The sequence below is a fragment of the Panthera uncia genome (genome assembly GCF_023721935.1).
Source record: "Panthera uncia isolate 11264 chromosome A3 unlocalized genomic scaffold, Puncia_PCG_1.0 HiC_scaffold_11, whole genome shotgun sequence".
NCBI lineage: Eukaryota > Metazoa > Chordata > Mammalia > Carnivora > Felidae > Panthera > Panthera uncia.
Genome location: NW_026057578.1, coordinates 87,804,398 through 87,828,547, shown reverse-complemented (window position 1 = coordinate 87,828,547; position 24,150 = coordinate 87,804,398). Strand labels below are relative to the sequence as shown.

At 46.7% G+C, this 24,150-nt stretch overlaps 1 protein-coding gene across 2 annotated transcripts; it reads right to left on the bottom strand.

The window, feature by feature from the left end:
- Positions 1-740: 740 nt before the first annotated feature.
- ACTG2 (actin gamma 2, smooth muscle) lies at positions 741-23,104 on the bottom strand. 2 transcript variants are annotated; one of them, XM_049651722.1, is made up of 9 exons: positions 23,014-23,104; positions 14,827-14,988; positions 13,860-13,988; positions 8,792-8,902; positions 8,460-8,544; positions 6,775-6,936; positions 5,807-5,998; positions 3,361-3,542; positions 741-962 (listed from the first exon to the last, which is right to left on the bottom strand). In XM_049651722.1, the coding sequence occupies exons 2-9, from the start codon at positions 14,950-14,952 to the stop codon at positions 819-821; spliced, it is 1,131 nt and encodes a 376-aa protein (XP_049507679.1). In that variant the 5' UTR covers positions 14,953-14,988; positions 23,014-23,104; the 3' UTR covers positions 741-818. The 2 variants fall into 2 exon arrangements, with proteins under 2 accessions (XP_049507679.1, XP_049507680.1); XM_049651723.1 differs by lacking the exon at positions 23,014-23,104 and adding an exon at positions 20,837-21,026.
- Between the last annotated feature and the right edge of the window lie 1,046 nt (positions 23,105-24,150).

The window sequence follows — 24,150 nt, the reverse complement described above, 5'->3', positions numbered from 1 at the left end:
GTGAAATTAAACAGAATCGACCAAGGGCAGAGAGTGGGGAGCAAGTAACAAAAGAGAAAGAGAATGAGAGAGAGAGAGAGAAGAAGGAGGAGGAGGAGCAGAAGGAAGAGAAGGAGAAGAAAAAGGGGAGGGGAAGAGCAAGAAGGGGGAAGGGGAGAAGAAGAGGAAGGAGGAAAGGAGAAAAAGAAAGAAAAACATATTCTTCCTAAGAATGTTGCTCCTTTCTTAGTTAGCTTCAGGGCAAGATACAGCCTAATGTTCAATAACAAAGGACTTCATAGAGACCTTAAGCCACTATGACCTTCCTCCACACAAGTTCAAACATTGTGTTTGAACCATTCATATGCCACACCCTATAATCCTTGTGTTTCTCTTTGTGTTCATGTTCTCTGTGTCTTGCCCTTGAGTAAAAGGATGTACATCTCTGAAAGCTTTTGTTTCTTAACACGCCCCCCCCCCAAGAGTCATCTAGCCCTCATTCTTACTCATGTTGAAGGCAAAGGAAACAAGGCAGTAGAGTGAGAGTACTAGCTTTAGAGTTAGACACACTTGGATTTTAATCTTGGTTCTGTGGTCTTCAGCAAGTCCTTAACTTCTCTGAGCCTCAATTTCCTCATCCATAATATGGGGATATGTGTATCTCACAGGATCATTGTGTGGATTAAAAATAAGGTGTGAAAAGTCCTTAGCACCACCTAAAAGCCCAGGGGGGAGGAGAGAAAAAGCCCCACGCAGAGAAGTAAGGCTTGCAGGTTTTAATGTTTCATGATTAGTAACAGAGCAGTCTCAAGGGGATCCCCAGAGAATCTGTTCTGACTTTAGAAGCACTTCCTGTGGACAATGGAGGGCCCTGCCTCATCATACTCAGGCTTGCTGATCCACATCTGCTGAAAGGTGGAGAGAGAAGCCAGGATGGAGCCTCCAATCCAGACTGAGTACTTCCGCTCTGGGGGAGCAATAATCTGCGAAGAATAAATGTGGTGAATCACCGTCAGTCCCCAAGGGAAGAGCGAGGTGGTCTGGGAATCCTCTCATTACAGAGCGGGCTGCCCCAGGTAAGGACAGCCGCACGGTCAGAAACAAACAGGGTAAACCTTGTGGTAGATTAGATTGTTGCTCAAATCTTTGTCCCTCCCTCTCCCCCCCCCACCCCGCCCCCATGGGAAGGATGCGTTGCTTCACCCTGTGGCTTTGGTCTGGGCCTTGTATTTGCTTTGACCAATGGGACTTACGCAGACGTGATACAAACGGGAGCTTGAAATGCGCTTCAGGCATGCAGCCGGGCAGGCTCTCTTGTGCCTCTGCCACCTTCAGGGGAAGGGCTTGCAAGAAGAAGCTGCTGGCCCTTCAGCCTGGGCCCCACAATGAGATATGGACCTGACCTGAGCTGGCTAGACCTGCAGGGCTGCCTAGCCGGGCCTGACTTAGATTGGCCGACTCCCAGCTGACCTGCAGATGCACAAGCAACAAACACTTAGTGTTATGTCCCTGGGATTTCGCAGTTGCTTGTGCCTCAGCCATAGATGACCCGTGCAAACACCTGCAGGGAAAGTGCTGCTCTGTTCCTGCCTGGAGTTCGGATGCAAGGGCAGCTCAGCCAGTCTGAGTCTTCCAATCCCGAGCCAGCCGGTCCACTCACACCCTGTCTCGAGCTTCATCTGTCAACAGCCACTTATATCTGACAAGTTCTCAAGTTCATACACACACGGTTCATCCTTGCCCCTGCAAGTCCTGAGCTTAGCCTTTAGAAATTGGTTGTCCTGTCAAACAATTTTGAACTCCACCTAAAGGCAGATCCAGAAAGACTGCTATTAAAGGGTCTAAGAATTCAGTGCTAGAAGAAACCAGACACTGGATTTTTTTTTTTTTTGTCTACTTAGGCTCTCTCTACATATTTCCTAAATTGCAGAGATCATGGAATTGGAGAGGAAGAAGAGTCTTTAGAAGTTATCTTATTATTCAGTGACAAAGGTCACTTGGTCACTCTTTGGACTGACACCTCAAGGACAGCATGGCCACTTTATTGCTGTGCCACTCTGGTTGTGAGAAAACACTGGGCTGTCCTGGGCTGGTGTCCTTGGTCTCACATCTCTTCTTCCACATCCTTGCAGCCTGTCTCATCTCCCCAATTCTTCTGTACAAATCCTGCTGTCCAGTTTGGCTGGGGGTGTTTGCATACACACACCTGCATACACACACCATGGGGAACCTTTGTGCTCTGTATTTTTCCTGCTTCAAGTGCCCTTTCCCCTCCTCTTGTCTTATTTAAGTCACCCTCCGTGATCATGTCTACGAATCACTCAGGGCAGTGGCTCACAAATTGGGATATGCATCAAAACGCTGGTGTTCGTTTATCGATGTAGGTGATGGGACACCCCAAATCTGTTGAGCCAGAATCTGGGGGCGAGGCGAGGTGTGGGATCCTGACACATGGTCCTGGTAAAAAGCCCCTGCCCCGGCCCTGGCACAATGCCCCCGGTATGGCAGGCCTTAGTAAGTACGGTGGCTCCAGCGGCTCCCGGTCACCTACTCTGCTTCCCTGTGCTGAGCACCATATGCTAGAAAGGGGGAAGGCCTAGGGCAGCCCTCCTTTGTGAAAAAGGTTCTTAGAACACATTTCCTCAGATCAGGCCTACTCCCAGAGACCAACTTGACTGTGAGACTTTGTAACTTTTAATCTATTCATTACCTGTATTCAATTCCCAACTCTTTTTCTAAACCTGCTGGCAGCAAATCTCCTCGAAGCCCCAAAAGCTCTGTATGGCTGCTTGGGGACCAGAGGCTGGGGAGAAGCAGAAGACAGGTGGGCCCCTGTTCTGATGAGGCCTGTGAGGTGAGCCGCCCTGGTGAGCAGCCACATGGGGAGGACCGGAACCAAGAGGAGACAACAGATCAAAGGCTGCCCAGGAATCAAGTGATGTGTCTGTGAGTGAACCAGCAGCCTGACCCACGCCACACTTTCTCTCCGAAACTTTGACCCTCCTCTGGGGCAACACAGCCCTTTTAAAGTCTAAAGATGCTATAGTATTGCTTCCTTCTTTTCTTTCCCTCTATTTCCCTCCTCCTGATTGCATCCTCAACTCCCTCAATATTCTCGTCATCCCAAGCTCTTTCACCCCCTTCTCATGTGACATCATGTGATTACATTTGAGATCCCATGCTAAACATGTCTCCAGCTCACCAGTGCCCAAGGAGCATAATCCCCTGAGATGAAATCTGCCCTAGACCAGGACGATGCTGAGCCCAGGAGACCACCAAGCTATGGGCGGGGCAGACAGACTTGGAGCATCTCCCAAGTAGGCAGGTCTTTGGGACCTTTGTATTTTCCCAAAGGGTGGAGGGAACTGGGACAGGACCCACCTTGATCTTCATGGTGCTGGGGGCCAGGGCTGTGATCTCCTTCTGCATCCGGTCAGCAATGCCAGGGTACATGGTAGTGCCCCCGGAGAGGACATTGTTGGCATATAAGTCCTTGCGGATATCGATGTCACATTTCATGATGGAATTGTAGGTGGTTTCATGAATCCCGGCAGACTCCATGCCTAGTACAGGTCATAGTATCTTGTCAACATCCATCACGTCATAAATACCCACACTTCCAGCTCCTCAAGTGACCCTTCTGTTGGTGCAGCCAACAGTACTAAGGTGCAGACCTTAGTACACACCCTTAATCGCCTCCCAGGATTAGACCTCTAACTGGCCTTCGGTTCTTCCTGTTCTGACTGACCTGTCACATTTATCACCCAAGATACATTTCTTTTTCTTTTTTTTTAAGTTTATTTATCTTGAGAGAGAAAGAATGCTAGAGGAGGAGGGGCAGAGAGAGAGAATCTGAAGCACAGGCTTCTGCGCTTCTGACAGCACAGAGCCTGATGTGGAGCTTGAACTCACACAGTGTGAGAACATGACCTGAGCTGAAATCAAGAGTCAGATGCCTAACCAACCGAGCCACCCAGGAGCCCCACACAAGATATAGTTCTAAGGGAACATTCCACTGTGTCGTCTTTTTTCAAGCCTTATTGAGCTAGAATTCATATATCATAGTTTTCACCCCTTTAGAGTTCAGTAGCTTTTAGTATACTCACAGATTGTGCAAACTCTAATTTCCAAAACCTAATTTCAGAACATTTTTAACACCCCAAAAAGAAACACTGTCCCCATTAGCAGACACTGCCATCTCCCCCGTCACCCCTTGCCCAGCCCTAGATAACCACGAATTTACTTTCTGTCTCTATAGATTTGCCTGCTTTGGGCATTTCACATAAATGGAATCGTAATACGTAGCCTTTTGTGTCTGGCGCCTTTCACTTAATGTTATGTTAATGTTAACATTTCACATAATGTTTTCAAGGTTCATCCATGTTACAGCCTGTGTCAGTTCTTTATTCTCTTTTAGTGCTAAACAGTATTCCACTGCATGGATATACCCGTCATATCGTCTTTGACAGCCCCCTAACCTACAGGTTACATCTAGCTACCTTAGCCTGGCACCAAGACTTTCCACAGTGAAAGGCCTGCATGCCCAACCAGCTCGTGCCCACCTACCTAGTCTCCCCCACCTCTAGTAGTTTTTCCATGTGACAGAATTTCACACTGAGGTTAGAGGAATCTTCCTAAAATACAAACCTGACCCTACTACATTGCCAGCTAAAAACTTGCAGGGATCTTCATTGCTAGTATGATTAAACACCATGCTCTTTGTGGGGTCTGGCAACTCCTTCCAGTTTCCCCTGTGTGCAAACACACACACACACACACACACACACACACACACACCTACTTCTCCCATCATGTCCCAAATAACAACATGACCTTTCACACCTCCATGTCTTTATAGGTAGCCTTCCATCCTCCTTGCAGGCCATTCCCATCCTGCACTCCTTCCGTCCCCAGATACCATCAAATGATACTCATTCTTCAAGATTCTGTTCAAATGTTCACCTTCTCCAAGAAGCCTTCACTGATTTCCTAGGCTTCTATCACTTTGTGCAGTTGGTATGTAACACTACACCATCTATCAGCATTTGCTCACAGGCCCATCTCTTCTTATACGCTCCTCGAAAAAAGTAGTTGTCCTTGTATTAAATATTCTCTTATTTAATCCTTGTTGTAACCCTATCTAGTAGGTACTATCATTATTTATACTTTATAGATGAGGAAACTGAGGTTTAAAGAAGGTAACGCATCCAAGGTGACAGGGTCTGAAGGGGCAGAATCAGGACTTGAGACCAGGTCTGCCCCCAGACCCATTCTGTTTACCACTGTGGGTTTTGGTCCCAGTGACCTAAGTGTTGGGCCATCCAAGAAGTGTTTTGTGTATTAACCTTATTCTTAGTTTTATGTTATATTCCCTATTCTGCTTTTCCTTTATTTTGATTTTCCTATACTTTTATTTAAAATCAGATTTTATCGGGGCACCTGAGTGGCTCAGTCAGTTGAGCGTCCGACTTCGGCTCAGTTCATGATCTCCTGATTCATGAGTTTGAACCCTGCATCGAGCTCTGTGCTGACAGCTCAGGGCCTGGAGCCTGCTTCAGATTCTGTGTCTCCCTCTCTCTCTGCCCCTCCTCCACTTGCACTCTGTCTGTCTCTCTCTCTCAAAAAGAAATAAACATTTAAAAAATTAGATTTTATCTAGTTGTATTGTTGATGTGTTTTTGGTTCTTCTTGGAAAAATGTGGGCTATGTATAAACCATAAACAAAGTGTGCATGGCTCCTGGTGTTTCTCCCTCCGTCCCCCCACCCCTCTACCTCACCCCCCCCATCCCCACTCTCGATTAGCAGGGACAGTGGGCAACACCTCACCTATGAAAGAAGGCTGGAAGAGGGTCTCAGGGCAGCGGAAGCGCTCATTGCCAATGGTAATGACCTGCCCATCTGGCAGCTCATAGCTCTTCTCCAGGGAGGAAGAGGAGGCTGCTGTGGCCATCTCGTTCTCAAAGTCCAGGGCGACATAGCACAACTTCTCCTTGATGTCTCGCACAATTTCTCGCTCAGCTAGTAAGAGGAGAAATGACAGAAAGCAGATACTCTGTTCTGTTAGTTTGTCCTATTTTGATCTCCGTGAAAACCTCCTCCTCTACTCTGAATTCATTCTTAGGATAAATGTTAATTTTTCATTCCTCTTCCTAAAGTGCAAGTTCAAAATCTTGATTCCCAGGCAAAACTTCGCATGGGCTTTTCTCCTTGCCATCTTTACTCTGCCCTGACAAAGCTACAGGCCTTCCCGAGGGCCTTACAGGACACATTTCCGGCTAGATGTAGGAGAATCTGCTGTGATCTTACAGAATCTAGGAAGGGCCCTGCCTAAGATCTCCTCTTGTCCAGGGTGGACACTGAGGCATGACAACTTCCCCTTAGAAATTCAGACCTTATTTATTCCATGTTCCTCAGACAAACCACAAATGCCCCTAAGAAACAAAATGCATCATCAGATTTTTGCTACCATTTAGCACTGTAAAAACCATCTCTGATCCTGGTGTGGATGTGGACAGAGGTAGCACGTCCCTGGGGAAGCAGGGAATGCTCTGAAAGGGCACTTAGGAGGGTTTATCGCCCTCCCAAGGGCATCTTGGTTGGGAATCTTCCTCCATAAATAAGGCCGCCTTGACTACCTGGTCCTGTCCAGAGGCCCAGCCCCAGCCTAGGGGCCTCCTCATCTATCCCAGGAGAGTTTGAGGGCAGGGGGCCACAGACTTCTCATCAAAGAACACCTGGTCCTAGATCAGATTTCATTCTGAGCTCAAGTGAGAATCAGGGAAGGGGCTGGATACCTGTGGTCACAAAGGAATAGCCTCTTTCTGTGAGAATCTTCATGAGGTAGTCAGTGAGGTCACGGCCAGCCAGGTCAAGACGCATGATGGCATGGGGCAATGCGTAGCCCTCATAGATGGGGACATTGTGGGTGACGCCATCCCCCGAATCCAGCACGATGCCTATGGACAGAGGGATAGGACCCATGAAAACTTCTTGTCTTTCATCTTTCTGGGACCAGTTGCCAAATGATCCTCAATTACCATACTTTTCTTAAGCAGCTAAGAAAATTCACCCACCATAAGGATCAATAATAATATTTTTTGTGTACATCAATTCATTCTCCAAAATGAGAAGGTAGCTTTCTGGAAGGCAAGTAAAACATCTTCCCTTCTTGTATTCCTTAAAACACTTTCATGGTAATGCATACTTGTCAGTGTGCATCTCAATTGCACATTCTTTAAGGAGACTGGATAATTTGCACATCCTGCTGGCATTAAACTAACACATATGCACAGGCATGGAGAATGTTAGATCTGGAAGGGACCATAAAAACCATCCAATTAAAAAAAAATAACATTCTTGACTGATGAAACTTATTAAACCATGGAGGGAAATGAGCTTTTCAACACGGTAATAAATCTCAATCCATATCATAATCTATGGAGAAACACTAACATTATTATTGTATCATTATTATTTAATACAGTCGAGGATGTTCTAGCCAATGCAATATGACAGAAAATAGAAATAAGAGGTATTATCAAAAAGAAACAGAATTGTCATTATTTACAGATGATGAGGCTGTACACCTAGAAGACCCAAGAGAGTCAACTGAGACATGGCTAGAGCTAATAAGATGGCTCAGTAAGGGCTCGATACAAAATAAACATCCAGAGACGGGTAGTTTACACTTGTACAAGGATGCTGATCACAGCATATTTTATAATAAAAAATAAAAACTGGAGACAACCTAAAAGTCCAGCAGTAGAGAAATGGTAAAACAAATAAGTGAATTATAGAACCATCATACATTCCCCATCACTGTCCTTGTCATCAGCAGTGAAACAATCTTTTCATTTTGCCTCTCCCCCACTAGACCATTAGCTCTGGGATGGCAGGGCTGTCTCATTTGTCACTGTATGCCCATGGCCTGGTGCAGTCTTTGGCATCTGGTAGGGAGTAATGGGAAATGTCTGAAGAATGAATGAATGCATGAATCAATCAATCAATCAATCTTTCATTGAATCAATGAATACTTGAATGAATGAATGTTGAACAATGTTCATGGAAGCTATCGAGTCTCCATTACAAATTGCTCTATCTTGAAGTTCCTTCTGTTTCCCTGAGCACCCTTCTATACCAAGGGCACATACATGTCCACCATTACAGGCGCATGAGCAGAAACATTCCAATACTGCTAGAAAGTGTATGTAAGCTCAGGGACTGACTGTTGTGAGGGAAACAGCCCTTGCTGGATGTACTTGTCATGCTTCATTCATATAAATTCTTGTCAGCTCTACTGGGTAGACCTGAATGCATTCCACATGGGCTTCCCTTCTGTTATCCCTAAGCAGGGTTTTCCCTGGACTTTGACTGTCCCTTTGATTCTTCTGAGCAGGAATTTCTGCAGGAGCCCAGCTTTCTCTACAGCACCTGCCCCCCCACATCAAGTCAGGAAGGGATCAGATTACAGGCTGCTCACCTGTTGTGCGGCCAGAAGCATAGAGAGAGAGCACAGCTTGAATGGCGACATACATGGCAGGGACATTGAAGGTCTCAAACATGATCTGAAAGGACAATGAAGAATGAAGGATGATCTGGCAGAAATCACAGCACCTCTTGGCTCATGGGATGGTTTGTAACCTTATTTAGGGCAAGGGCTGTGCCTATTTACACCACCCCACCTCCCATAGGGCCTGACATAGACTATACACATAGCATGTCCTCAAAAATTTTTGCTGCACTGATGTGTGAAAGGGAGAAGGGATCCATGCTGCTTTCTTGTGTCATGCTTAAGACTTCTTGGCCTCTTACCTGGGTCATCTTCTCCCTGTTGGCCTTGGGATTTAGGGGGGCCTCTGTGAGCAGGGTGGGGTGTTCCTCAGGTGCTACCCGCAGCTCATTGTAGAAGGAGTGGTGCCAGATCTGGTTGAGACAAAAGTCAAACGAGGTGAGGAGTCTCCTATAAAATTCCACTGGCATGTACATGCTGGGGGAGCATGACACAATGTCCACAGCATGGGATGGGTCTGAAGAGAAGACTGTCAGTCCTGGGAATTTCTGCTTAACCTTTGGCGTTTACATTCCTTTTCAACAGGGCCCTAGACAGGACTCAGATCTGGGGCCAATATACTTAGCGTCTTGATTATTTCCATAGGAAATTCCCTCCTCTTTACTCTTCTTCTGTAGAAGAAGAAGACCCATTGCATCTCTCAGTATTCCTTGCTTCCTGGCTTCTGGCTATGCTTGGCGGATGGAAGACATCAGCAAGAGGCTGGAGAGTGGGAAGAGGGAGAGAGGTCAGGGTGTTTCTCCAAGCAATGGTGTGGCTCACTGTGAGCCCGGCTCCTATTGGGTGGCTCCTCTTCCAGCTCTAGTGACCCTGCCCCTAACCCACCTTTCAGGCTTCGGGTGTAAGAGCTTTCCTCTGTTCCTAGTACTTGGGTGCCTCAACATCTCTTCCTGGTTCCCTCCCCCTGCTCACACCTCTCTATGGGAACCTGACAGATATGCTTGAACTGTCACTGTCTATTACTGGCCAGGCTGGTGCTTTAGAGCAGGGTTTCCCAACCTCAGCACTTTGACATTTCAGGTTGGGTAATTCCACGATGTGAGAGGCTGACCTATGCATCACAGGATGTTCGGCATTCCTGGCCTCCACCCACTAGATGCCAGTAGCACCTCTCCAGCTATGACAAGCAAAAATGTTTCCAATCATTGCCAAACGTCTCCCAGGAGGCAAAATTGCTCCTGTGGAGAATCACTGCTTTAGAGGAAGCTATTTCTTCTCACCGTGTCCAATGATCCAAGACAACCAAATAGGACTCTACATCTCAGAGGGATTCAGCAGAGTGGCAGGGACATAGGGCTCTGATTTCCTCAGAGGCGGGGCATAGGGTCATTTGCTTCCATTGCACCCATATATTTGTGGACTCCCGGCTTTGTGCTAGGTTGGTGCTAACTGTAGTGAGGACAGATATGAAATCAGACATGGTCCCTTGATCTTGGTTTCAAGGCCCAGAGAGGAGTAAAACACCCAAGAAGACAAAATAGAAAGATATATCCACATTTTGAGTAAAAGAGGAGGCAGTTCATTATCTGGGGGATTTGAGTTGGCCCTGCAGGCAAAGGAAGGTCTCCAGAGGCTGAGAAGGGCATCTGAGGCAGAGGACATGGCAGAAGCCAAGGCCCTGTCTATGTAAGTTTCACAACAGAGATACGAATGGCAATGAGTCTTAATTGAGTGATGTCAGTATTTCTTCAAATTTGGGCCCCAGACGCTTTATCACAGAACGAGCTGGGGTGACTGCTGTTGGTGCAGGTTCGCCCCGGGTCCAGGAATCCGAATCATGACTGTTGAGGCCAACTACCTGCACTTCATTTTCACTTAACTTTTTAGAGCTTTTACAAAGTACTTTAAAACTTAGAGATGTTGATAATTTTAAAATTATAGAACTATTTCTAAGAGGAGTAAAAGTCTCCCACATTTCCATCATCTAATAATAGTTAACACTTTGGCTTTTTCTTCTTACTAATCTTTCACCTTTGAGCATTTTCAAATTTATTACTATCACGACTTATTTATTTCATGTACTTGTATTTATTTATTGTTACACTATTTTTATGTTTTTACATTCAATCTTGTTTCCTGCCACTGTTTGGTGAGTGTAACATAAATAATTTCTTTTTTCATAGTAAATATTTCTTTTTAATTAATTGAACATTTATTTTTAATGCTTATACAACATTTCATCATATGCTATCGTATATTTAATTGTATTACTGTTCATGGTATCTTTGATTTTTGTTTATAAATAATCCTATCATAGCTATCTTGCACATATTGTATTTTCCTTTTTCTATTCAGGGCATTTCAAAAGAAAAGAATTTTAAAAGTGGAATTACTAGGCTATTAGCATGGTGATTGGAAGACCTTTTTAAAAAATGTATTTATGAAAGAGATGGGGGAAGGGCAGAGAGAGAGAGAGGTAAAGAGAGAGAGAGAGAGAGAGAGAGAGAGAGAGAGAGAAAATCCTAGCAGACTCTGCAGCACAGAGCCCAACACGGGACTCGAACTCACGATCCATAAGACCATGACTGAGCCGAAATCAAGAGTCAGATGCTTAACCAACTGAGCCACTCTGGCACCCCAGAAGACCTTTTCATTTCTTTTTACCAACAAAGAGGCTAAATCACTCTTTCCTCCAGAATAAGAAAGCCCATTTTTCCCCTACCTGCATCCAGGGTTCTCACTCTTAATATAGGAAATAATTTGGTAGGGAAATATAATACCTCATTGTTTTACTTTGACAATTTACATTTGTTTCAAATGAGTTTAAGTGTTTTCAGATTTGCAACTTTTTATAATTTCTGTTTGGTGGATTATCTGTTCATGTCCTTTATTTATTTGCCCAGTGGAGACTTTGTATTTTTAGTCATCAATTTACATTGGCTGTTTATATTAATCTTCATTGCTCTTGTGAATTTTTTTGCAACTTATTGTTTGCCTTTTACATTTGGTTATGTTTTTCACATACTAGAAGCCATGATTTTTTGAAAATCACATTTGTCATTTTTTCCCTCTATGACTTCTTTCACCAGAAATTTGATAAATGCTCATGCTTACTATGCTGTATTTCTTTACCATTTGAATTTTTATATTTAACTTTTATATTCAGTTTATATGTGTTTGGTGAAATGGTGTATGGTAGAGGCCATAAAGACTTCCCATCCCCCAAATAACTCATCAGTTGTTCTGGAATAATTTGTTGACCAACCCTGTTCTCCCTTTGGTGTTCAAAGTTTCATTTATCATGTATTTCCTCTTTACCTTTGTGCTAGTACCAAACTATTTTAATTTGTATGCTATATTATATTTTAATATGTGAACATGGCAAGCTTCTCATAGTTTTCCTTACTCATTGTGTTCTCACAAATTTTGCCTTATTTATTTCTCCAAACGTACGTTATTTATGATTACCCTGCAGAATTAAAAATTGTGATTTTTTTTTTTTTTTTTTTTTACTCAAACTCATGGCAGCAGAAAGTAGGATGGTAGTTACCAAGAGCTGGGGGTGGGGAGACAGGGAGATGCTGGTCAAGGGGTACAAAGCCTTCATGCAGGATGAACAAATTCTGGAGATTTAATGTATAGCATGGTGACTATAGGTAACACTACTGTCCTGTGTATATGAAATTTGCTAAGAGTGTAAATCCTAAGTGTTCTCAGTACGAGGAAAAAAAAGTCACGATGTGAGGTGATAGGTACATTGATTAGTTGGAATGTGGTGGCTCTTACATATATAAATGTGTATCAAGCCATCAGCTTGTACACCTTAAATATATACAATTTTAGGGGCGCCGGGGTGGCTCAGTCGGTTAAGCGGCCACCTTCAGCTCAGGTCATGACCTCGCGGTCCGTGAGTTTGAGCCCCGCGTCGGGCTCTGTGCCGACAGCTCAGAGCCTGGAGCCTGTTTCGGATTCTGTGTCTCCCTCTCTCTGACCCTCCCCCGTTCATGCTCTGTCTCTCTCTGTCTCAAAAATAAATAAATGTTAAAAAAAATTAAAAAATATATATATATACAATTTTAAAAATTGTGAGTTTTTTATTAGAAAGGCAATGAGCCTATAAATGAATTTGGGAAGATTTGACAGCTTTCCCCTATTCTATTTTTCTTTGAGGTGTATAATATATGTTCAGGAATTTCTTTAAAGAGGTCACACATTATTACTACTAAAATAATTACTGCTAAAATATTTTTATACCAAAATATTTTGTCTATTATGTTTTTGAATTGGATTCTGTTAGATACTATGAGTAATAGATGCCATTTACTGAGTACAGTGTTCCATGCCTTGAGATCATACTGAGTACCTAATTCAGTCTCCAAAGCAACCCTAATGAAGTAAGTATTTTTATCTACACAAATGGAGAAACTGAGGCTCAAAAGGAAGAACCCACTGCCAGACCTCCCTGCCACGGACTCCAGGGTCTGTGCTGTTAGCCACTGCACAGCGTAAAAGCTTCACACCCCAAATAACTGAATCTGGGATTTAGACAAGAGTAGAGTGTATTACAGATTTCACAGCAACATCCTCCTCTCTGGTCGCAGTCTGTTCGATAAGCATTCTATGGCACTTCAAAAGGCACTCCTTGCAAAAACAAGGATTCTCAGACAAATGTCAGCAGAACATATCAAAAGAATATTAGGAAGGCTCTATTAGCATTTCCCACACGTGATTTTGTTGATCACAAACTACCATTTAAAAATCCCCCCCTTACCCCTGCATTTTCTTGCGCACACACGTACACACACACACACGTTTCTAGAAACCCCTAGAGAGTCCTACTTAGAACTTTCATTAGAGAATCATCATAACGACATGGCATTAATGCAGCTCCCTGAGGTCATGACAGGAAAAAATGAAAGGGAGAGAAGCCATTTGCCCCCGTAGAGGCAGCAGCAGCATTGAGCACCTGCTAGAGCGAAAGCTGTTTGAAAGGATGAAGCTGGGCATTAGGTAGGACAGGTCCTCAGACCCCAGACAGGGAGTTAGGAAGCTACTGTCAGTTAATGAGGAGCTACTGAAGCTTCTCGAGAAGATGAGGGACACGATCTGATCTGTTTTTAGGAAGACTGGCTTTGCAGCAGTGCAGGGAATTCACTGGATGGTGAGGCTGGAGACAAAGAAATCAGGAAGCCATTGCAGCCGTCCAACGAGAGCCATTGGCAGCCCCACGGGGAGTGACCAGGGGGATGGACGAAGAAGGAAGGAAGGATATGAGACACATCTTAGAGGCACTTGACAGGACAGAGGCCTGTGGGAGACGAGGGTCATGACGGTGCATTATTATACCAAAAGGGGGGAGTCCACCAATACCTTCTCCATGTCATCCCAGTTGGTGATGATGCCGTGTTCAATGGGGTACTTGAGAGTTAGGATCCCTCGCTTGCTCTGAGCCTCGTCCCCGACGTAGCTGTCTTTCTGGCCCATTCCCACCATTACACCCTGTAATGCAAAAGACAAGGAAGAAGCAGATTGGCTGAGGGCTCCACTTAGGGGGATCTAGGCACTGGAGGGGCTGTGAAGAAGGATACAGATGGGAAAGATATCTTTCTTCCTGGAGACAGGACAGAATGAGACATGGGTGAGGCAGGTACTGATGAATGTGGAGGTGGCGTGGAGAGAAGGGGGAGGGTTTCCTGTGGGCTCATCTCTTTTCTCTCTCCTAAGACAACGTCATTTTCCGAGAGAGCAGGGCCTTCCATGTGCTTCTTCCCTCACTTCACGCACACAGGGCTCACACTTGCTCTCCTCAGATACCCTCTGCTTACATTTTGACGTCCCCACATCTTGGCTCCTGCTCTTCTCTGCATATGAGGAGATCCTCCGTATCCTCAGTTTTCCCTTTTCTGCAAAGCCTCTCTTCCCTGGTCCCTCCACTCATATTTAATCTCTCCCTCCTTTGTGCTCCTCCTGGTGAAATATTTTGCCTCTGTTGTAGCCTGTGATCTCAAGTTAGTTCACAGAGTGTACATTTCTTAAAGGCAAAGTTCTTATTTACTTGCAGGTATTTTTTACAAGTTTCTTCCAAAGACTTAAGCCAAACATAATACCATCCCTGCATGCCTGGGCTATGTTGGGTTTAGTCCTGGATATTTCTATTTGAAGGGTCTTGCTCTGTTAGTTAACTGGAAGCGAGTCCCCCCCCCACCCCCAACACATGCACTCACAAAGCTCACACACACACATACACACACGCACGCACACACACACGTCAGGTAGTCTCCACCACGCAGCGCTTCCTCCTAGAGGCTCAAAGCCTTGGGTCCAGATGAGCACATACCTGGTGGCGAGGGCGGCCCACGATGGAGGGGAAGACAGCCCGGGGGGCATCATCTCCAGCAAAGCCAGCCTTGCACAGGCCAGAGCCATTGTCACACACGAGCGCAGTGGTCTCCTCTTCACACATGGTGAGTGTGGCCGAGTGAACCGGGGGCTGGAGCACCTTCGGGGCAGGGGGAGGAGAGAACTAGTCAGCGCCTTGTCAAAATCATGCTGGAGACAGGCTTCTTGGTTCTGAAGCTTGACTCCACCTCCAACCAGGGCCCAGTTCCACGAAGAGCAGACATGGGCCTGAACTCCCACTCCCTGGCAGTTGGACTTCTTCCCTGGAGCCTGCTGTCCCGGGCTGGATTGTGTCCCCACCGCCCCAAGTCATATGTTGAAGTCTTCACCCCCAGCGTGTCAGAGCAGGACCTTATTTGGCAATAGTGTCTTTAGACAGGTAATTAAGGCAGAATGAAGTCAATAATCTAATATGACTGGTGTTCAATGGGACTAATCTAATAGGATGGATATCTTTATAGGATGTGGACATTAGAAGCGGCTCGGGGAGGAAGGGCAGCCTGAGAGGAGAGAGGATTCTGGACAGGAAGCCCAGTCCCTGGCTCTTTGGGTGGAGAAAGCAGCAGTCCGTCCGCTGATGCTCATCGCTGCATTGGGATGGCTGCAAAGTGGTGAGGGAGTTCATTTTTCCCACATCTGTTGCAGGTTTTCTTTCTTTCAGGGAGGCTAAAATACAACAGCTGACGACTCGTTGGCGCTCGGTGACAAAGAAGAAACAACAGAAGCTCATGGGAGGGTGTGCAGACTGCCCCCTGGCCTGGGGGTCCCCCAGGGGGACAGGTGGAAGACAGAAAGGCCCTGGGCTCAGGGAGGTTAACTCTCAGCAGTCCAGGAAAAACAGGTGGCTGCTGAGGAGGAAGGTCCCTGGAAGCTTCATTCAGAACATTTGACCACAGGCCGGGAAAGGAGATAAATGCTATGGAAATCTGTGACCCTGGCTCTTCCGTGACCTCACATCAAAGGTGGACAAAGCAAGAAGGAGACAGAGACACAGGCTTGTGAATATGAGGTCAGAAAGGCAAAGTCGAGGCTGAGCAGAAGGTTAGTAACATGCTTTAAGGCTAAAAGGAAGTTCTTCCCTGTTACATTCAAAGCAGAGTGGACACCAGGGAAGAAGCTGCTGTGACTTCCTGGAATCCAGCTCTGCCTCTGTCCCTGTTCCCCCTGGGGTTCCCCATGGCTATGGATCAAGTCCCAGCCCTCTAACTCAGGCCACAGAGCTCCCCAGGGTCTGGCCGGGCCTGTGTCTCCAGGCTCACCTTCCCTCTTGCCCCCTCTTGGCCTTCTCACTCTGCCTATATGGACTTTCTTTCCATTCTCTGAACTGTGTCATCTTCTCTCCCTGCCGGACCTTGAGACGCAGGGTCTGGAGCACCCTCCCCTCACCTGTTTGCTAGTCTAACTCCTATCACCTGCCAGGCCTCTGCATGGACACTGCATTTTCATGAGGCCTCTCTGGCCCACCAGTCTGTCAGTATCCCCTCTTCTTGGCCCCACAGCACCTTGAACTTGCATGAGCAATGATCAACTCTGCATATCCCGGCTCGTTCATAGCTCTGCAAAGGCAGGAGCTGGGTCTGTCCTGTTCCCCCCACGATTCTTCAGTGTGCCCAACACAATATCTGGCACAGAGTGTGCTTTTAAATGTTTGTCATCAAAATGAAGGAGTGAATTAATCAATGGGAGTCAAGGAGAAGGATTTTCAGAGTAACAAAGATAGACCAAACACTGGTAAGAGGAACTCAAGGTGTGAGATGAGATGGAGATTGAAGGACAGCACCCTCCCCTAGCTGCTTAAAACAATAGTTTCTGGTCTGAGCAGTTTCTGGACTGCAGAGAAGATCCTAACTTCCTACCATGTTAGAAGAGTGGGAAATGAAGGGATGTCAGAAAACTGAAGATGGGCAAAGTTTGTTCTAATGTTCAGAAAGGGAAAGAAAGCAGACTTCTCAAACATCAGTTAATCTTGATATGCAAGGTAGGCAGGTTTCCAGAAGGCACTGTTAAAGAAGAAAGCATTATTAAAGAAGCAGTGATTTCTTATAATTACTAAGGGTTTACCAAGAACAAATGTTGACAGAGTGACAGCCTCCCCTTTTTCCCCGGGACTGCTGTGGGCTGGGAATGCAGAAGAAGGTGGGAGACCTTGGACCTTAACTTGATCATGGCATCTGACGAGGTCTCCTGTGATATCCCTATTGATAAAGCCATGTGGGCTGAACAATAAATGAGTTAGGCATATTTACAGCTGCCTGAATTACTGTCACTGAAAGGTGTTAATTAATGAGTCAACATCAACCTGGAGGCAGCAACATTCCTCCAGGCTCCACTCTCAGTCCTCTGTCACACATTTTTATAAATGCGTTGGATGAAAATATGGGGTACGTGCCGATCAAACTTCCAGAGCTGGAAGAGAGTATAATATTAAATGTGTTGGATGGAACAATCAAAACCCAAGATGATCTGAAAAAACAGAGAAAATGAGCCAAGTCAAATAATATTAAACCTAACAGGGTAAATACGAGGTTTTGCACGTGGGTCGAAATAAGCAAACTGTTGGGGCGCCTGGGTGGCGCAGTCGGTTAAGCGTCCGGCTTCAGCCAGGTCACGATCTCGCGGTCCGTGAGTTCGAGCCCGCGTCAGGCTCTGAGCTGATGGCTCGGAGCCTGGAGCCTGTTTCCGATTCTGTGTCTCCCTCTCTCTCTGCCCCTCCCCCGTTCATGCTCTGTCTCTCTCTGTCCCAAAAAAAAAAAAGAAATAAGCAAACTGTGATAGCTCTTGTTTAGCATCTGTAAGCGAGACATGGGGTCTTGGGAAGAGGGAGCAGTACTCTGGGGCCAGGCTAAAAGCTAACACCACCTCTAGCTGGAACACCAGGTCCGATGCTTGCCCCCCGCCCCCTCCCCGCATCTGGCAAAGGTGTGGGGAGGTGGGTTTGCATTCACAGCGGAGGTGTGCCAAATTGCACTGCATTTCAGAAGGGGAATTCGAAAATCCTTGTCCCTGGTCTTAAAAATGTAACTTTTGACTCCACAAAGGCACTTCCAGGATTTTATGCTTGGGAAACACTCATGGGTGAATGCAAAGATTTGGCTACGGGCTAGTTTATCACCGCTTAAAATAACCAAAATTAGAAGCCACGTAATATCAAAGGAAGTTGTCGAATAATAAATTGGCTTGTAAACTAACTGCCTGAAACCTTTGTATAATGGGGAGAGCAGAATAGTTAATGCAACAGAAAAGGGGTGAGCTGCATTGCTAGGTGAAACATACCAGTATTGTCCATGTTTCCATTTTTGGTAAAAATGTATTTTTAATTTTAAAAAATGTGGGGCTCTTCACATAGATTATCTATTTAATCCTCATAAAAGCCCCAAGGGAAAATGTTTTTATTTCTATTTTACAGATTTGGAAACCAAGTCTCAGAGAAGGGAAAGAACTTGGCCCAAGTTCTCAGTCAAGAAGAGGCAGGGCTGGCATCAACTCAGAACAGGTTCCAAAGCCGGAAGCTTACACCTTCCTTAGTGAAACTGTCCTAACTTCTCCATGTTTGGTGTTTTTGCCTCTGTCTCTCCATCTCTCTAGAGCCGTTGGCAGCAAAAGGCCGAAACAAAAGGATCTGTGTTCACTTCTCTTTCTGAGCCTCTGCACCCCTCCTATGCCAGGACTAAGTCTGGGTTTATGTTTACAGCCCTCAAAACTAACTCAGTGCTTAGCAAACAGTAGGTGCTCAATAAACAGTGGGTGACCCCCACCACCACCTGAGTGGCCCCTTTCCAGATCTGATCTGCCCTGCCCCTGGGATCCCTGGGTCCCCACAGTCCAGTCTCCTGACAGCTTGCTCACACGGGCCTGATTTGAATCACAGGGAGACAGTTTTCTCTTCACAAGCTGGTCGGCTACCAGTTGTGCTGCCCTGTTCTAGCAGGTGGTCCACCAGGAAGGGAAAACCACCTCAAAAGCTAGAAGGTGGCCGAGAGGAAAAGCTGCATCTCTGTGACTATCTCCCTCTGGGGTCCCCTCAGCATCCCTCTCTGGTGTGATTTGTAGTTCAAGCCTGTCTGGCTTTTCAATGGACCCTTTTGTCTCCCGCTGAGTTCCCCACACACGGAAAGAGAGGATTGGACTTTGTTTCCCAAGCTGAGCAGCAGCTGAGACAAGCCACAAAGCAACTTAAAGCTGTCAACAATGCCATTGTGCAGCACTTTAGCTGGATTTAAATCTGCTTTTTTGAAGTCAGAACCAAATGAGAAGTGACAGAGGTAAAGACAGGGGTAGGGCTGCTGGCCTGGAGTGGGGCCTCCACGGGGTCCCACACTGCCTGGGAAGAAAGGTTTCACCATGAAGCCAGGCTCTCCTGGAATGTCTTTGCCAAGAGAAATTCTAGACCTTTCTCAGCTGCTTGCTGGTAATCTGTGACTAGGCTTGAGTGTGTCAGCTGAACCAAAGCCAAAGTCACTGTGGTTTCCCAGGGTCACAATCATTCTGTGCTCACAGAAAGCCAACAGAATTATTCTGGCTCTTTCGGCACATCTGGTCTTCACTGAGGATTTCAGAGTTAGAAACCCAGCTCCACCCCACCCCTCAGGGTGGTCAAAACCCAAAGACATAATGGGTGCCAAAAAATGTGTTCATTCACTCATCTCCCTGGCCACCCTCAGGCAAACATGAGGGCAGAGATGTTAGCCCCCCAACCTGTCACTCTGAAGGAGACAATATTTGGCTTCAGAGTTCTTTCCAGCTTCCCTTTCTTTCCCCTTCTCCTCCCTCAGGGTATCCCCTTCCCATGGCCCCTTCCCCTGAATCCCCCTCTGGCCTTCAGTTTCCTGGAAAGGGTAGCATCTGTCTCCTGGGATTGTGAAGCAAATGAAATAATGGAAATGTGGGGCACCTGGATGGCTCAGTCGGTTGAGCATCTGACTTTGGCTCAGGTCATGAGCTCATGGTTCATGAGTTTGAGCCCCATGTCCGGCTCTGTGCCAACAGCTTGGAACCTGGACCCTGCTTCAGATTCTGTGTCTCCCTCTCTCTCTGCCCCTCCCCCGCTCATGCTCTGTCTCTCTCTCTCTCTCAAAAAAAAAAAAAAACATTAAAAAAAAAACAAATAGTGGAAACGAAAGTGCTTTATAATTGTAAATCAGGATCTGCAAACTAATGCCTGTTTTCGTGGGCCCCACCAGCTAAGAATGATTTTGACATTTTTCAGTGGTTGCAAAAAACGCCAAAGAATAATACTCTATGACTTGAGAAAATTATATGAAATTTGAATTTCAGAGCCTATCAATAAACTTTTATTGGAACACAGCCACACCTGTTCATTTACATACTGTCTATGGCTGCTATCCCTATGATGGCAGCCTTGAATAGTCGCCACAGAAACCTTTAGACTTGCAAAGCATAAAATATTTACTATCTGGCCTTCCTCAGAAAAAGTTCGCCAAACCCTGTTGCAAAGGGCTGCAAAAATCATAGTTCTTATGACCTCTCTTACTCTTCTCTATCAGAACTTGCTCCCATAATGAAGTCTGTCATATTGGAAGGAGTTGAACCATCCACTTCACAAATCAATGATTACTAAAGGGAAGACTGAACTTACACCACTTTCCAAAGGCATTTTCATTTCAGTACAAAATGTAAGTCCTAAAAGGAAGGCCTCTCAGATGGTGGGACCTCAAACAATAGTTGGAGAAATATTTTGCAGTGAGGGCTTCAAACGACATTAAGCAGCTGCCTATAATAATCTGCAGACACACATATCCATACAATTAGCCTGGCAGAGAGAAATAATTTAACAAAAAACACTCCTGCGGTGGAAAATTCCAGCAGCAGCACCTCTAATCAACTTTGTTATCTTGACTTCGTTGGTATACTTAACTAAATTAAAAATGACTTCTGGTTAGTAATATTTCTTATCCTCAGGAATCTGCCGTTTGGGCCTGTTCTTTTACCTGAGCCTCTCTCTCTCTTGCTCTGCCGGATCCGCTCAGTCCAGACCCCTCTCCCGGGCTCTAAAAGACTGCCTGCAGGGCATCTATACCCCAGACCCCTAGCACCTCGACTCCACCTCCGGGACTGCGGCCTTCATCACCATCCTCTACTTGGAACCGCCCGAGAGAGAAGAGCACCGCCCACTTTGGAGGCCACGCCCAAGACCCGACTCCTCCCACTGCCCTTCCAACCAATCCTGGGGTCTTGTATTTCTGATTCCGCGCCACAGCGGCGCTCCAGCTCAGGGCCTCTGCACACTCCGGTAGCGCTCTCGCCCTGTTCCAGTCCACTCTCTTCACCGCTGACAGAGCAGTCCCTTCAAAGGGCAGATCTCTTGCCGTCACGCTTCTGTGGTCCCCCATTGCCTAACCCTTTAGTGTATGAAGCCTTAGTAATCCAGCGCTGCCTGCCCCTCTGTTTAAACTGTCCCTGCTTCCTGTCTTGAAATCTAATTCAGTGGAGTTGAGCCACTTAAACAGTCCAAAGACCATGCTTCCCTGATTTGGGGACTAATCCTACATCAGTACCCAGCTCAGGTACCCTTCCTCCAGGAAGCCTTCCCAGATAACTCCAGGACTGGGTGACGGCCCCTCCCGGGCTTTATCTGTTTGTTTGCTCATCTCTCCTAGTGATTGCAGAAGCCTCTACACGGTCCCTAAGGAGCAGGAGCCTGACACATAAAAAGTACTCAATAAATGTTGGTGCAATGAACAAAGGGAAGGAGAAAAGAACTCTAGCCTCAAAGTCATGATGTCATACTGCCCATTTGGTATCCCACACCTGGCATGTAGTATCACATTGCTCATTGCATTTTCTCCAAGTACCTATCCATCTCCACCAGAGGAAGCTCAGTTTCTTTTCCGCTCAAAGGCTAACCTCAAAGTCTAAACTTGTTCGAATAGTAAAAAGCAAGCCCTCAGTGCCTCCCTGTGCAAAGTGTGGTTCCAGAACTGCAGCTTCAGCATCACTTGGGAGCTTATTAGGAATGCAGATTATCAGACCCCACCCCAGCCTACCGAATCAGAATCTGGGGTGGGGTGGAGGACAATCTGTGTTTTAACAAGCCCTGCAGGTGATACTTAAAGCACTCAGGGCCAGGCCCTAACAGTGTTGAGCTGAGCACCCTATAAATGTATTATCTCATTTAATCCCCACAACAACACTGCCAGGTAGGTATTATTACTCCCATAATACCAGGTAGGTATTAGCACTCCCATTTTACAGGTGAGAACATTGGGGTCACCAAGTAACTCTGGCAGCTGGGCAGTCTGCCTCCAAGGGCTCCACCACTGCACCAAGCTGCCTCAGCCACAAACAGATGTTCACAACTCTGATCACAAAAGTGGAAACAGCCCCTTGGTCTCATTTCCCTCTTAATTATTTGTGCGTGCATGTGTTGCAGGGGATCGGAGGGGAGGATGAAGGCATTGGTAGGTGGTTTCACAGCTGGGTGTGAGCCTTTCGGGCAGGTCACTTAACTTCTCTAGGCCTCAGTGTCTTCAGAATGAATTAGATGACTGTCATGTTCCCGCCAGCCCTAAACCTGCATGATGCCACAGGACACTTGCCCGTGCCCCAACCCTGAGTTTCCACATCCCCCAATGACCCTGGAGCCTTCAAGGACTGAGAAAATTCTCAATTCATCTCAGCCAAGCATGAATCAGAGGAGAGTGAGACCCACAAGGGGACTGAAGAAAACACACTTCCATTCCCAACACAGACATCGCATGGATCCTGGGACCATTGTTGGCTTTGATTCAAATACCCCGAGAAGAAGCTGTTTTCCTGCAAAACATCCGCTTCCCTAAAACAGCCTCTCAGACATTCTGAGCCATGACAGAGGACATGAGGTTATAGATCTGCAGTGGCCCAGGTGAGCAGGGCGAGTAGAGACCACAGGTGTTTTATCCCACCCGCCATCCAGTTGCAGGGCTGTCCAGCATGCCCCGTGCCCAGAGATGCCTTTTCCTGGAAGGCAGCAGCATGCCCGGACGCCCCACTGCCCACCGAGCGCCTTGACATGTGAGCTGGGCCAGCGTCACGGAAGCCAGGCCAATCTGGAGGCACCTCCCGCACCCAGGAGGCCAGGCAGCCTCAGAAAGGAAGGGGTGGCAGAAGCTGTGTGTGCAGTACTCACCGAGTATACGAGAGGTCCTTCTCCCAGTGACGGAGAGCTGGTGTGTCTTTGGCATAAATACCAGAGCAATATAAAACCCCAGAGGCGGATCTTCTTTAAACAGAGTCCCTAAAAAGGCCAGCTGACGGTGTGTTAACAATATTACCATATAAGGTGGTTTTTTCAATAAATCGGCCTAGGGGGGTGGGGAAGGGGGCTGGGTAGAGTGAATTATCATTTGAGAAATGTATGCAAAAGGACTCCAGTGGCAACAGCCCTGGTGCTGGCGGATTTGTTCCTTTTATGCTGCACTTGCATCAACAAAACTCACACCAGGCCTTATAAGCTGCCCAGAGTGAGGCCAGATACAACTCTGCTCCTGGAGAGAGAACCATACCAAGAATGGCAGTGGGCCTCCTCCCTCCACACCTCCCTCCTTAGGCCCTGCTGCCTGCAGCCCCCCCACCCCACCCTGGGTCGGCCTGGGACACCCATGCTGTGCCCCAAAGTGGGTGCAGTCGTGCCTTGTCTGGTGCAAGCCCAGGACAGTTAAAAGCTGAAGGGAAATGCCATCCAGAAAGATATCCCGTGTGCCCTCCTTACCCGCTGCCCATCACACGAGCTACTAAATGCTGGGCTGAGTCAACCTGGGTGTCCCAGGATACCTTCAGCCACCTCTGGAACTTCACTGTCCCCTATCGTTTCCCTTACCTTGCTGGATTTCCTCTGTTGGTCCCTAAATTGGGGGAATTACAGACCAAGGGAGCTGTCTTAACACACCTGATAAGACTCACAGGCTTGTAGAAGTTTCCACAGTCCTGCGGTTCTTGCTCTTCTTTTCATAATTCATGTACTCTCCCTGGATAGCTGTTTCATTGCCTACACTACCAGCCATCAGCTCTGTCCCAAGTACCCTCTGCTCCCATATTCCCACAGTCCTCACACCTGATGTCTAATCCAGACTGAAATGACCAAGTGCCTATTGGACATCTCCACCCAGATGACCCTCCAAACCTGAACTCCTATCCCCTCCCTTCACGCTACTGTGCCTCCTGGGTTCCCTACCTCACAATCTTCCCCTTTGGTCCTTCAGGCAAGAAACCCCAAGTCAGTCTAGACACCCCACCTCATGCTCTGCAGCCAACTGGGCTCCCTTCC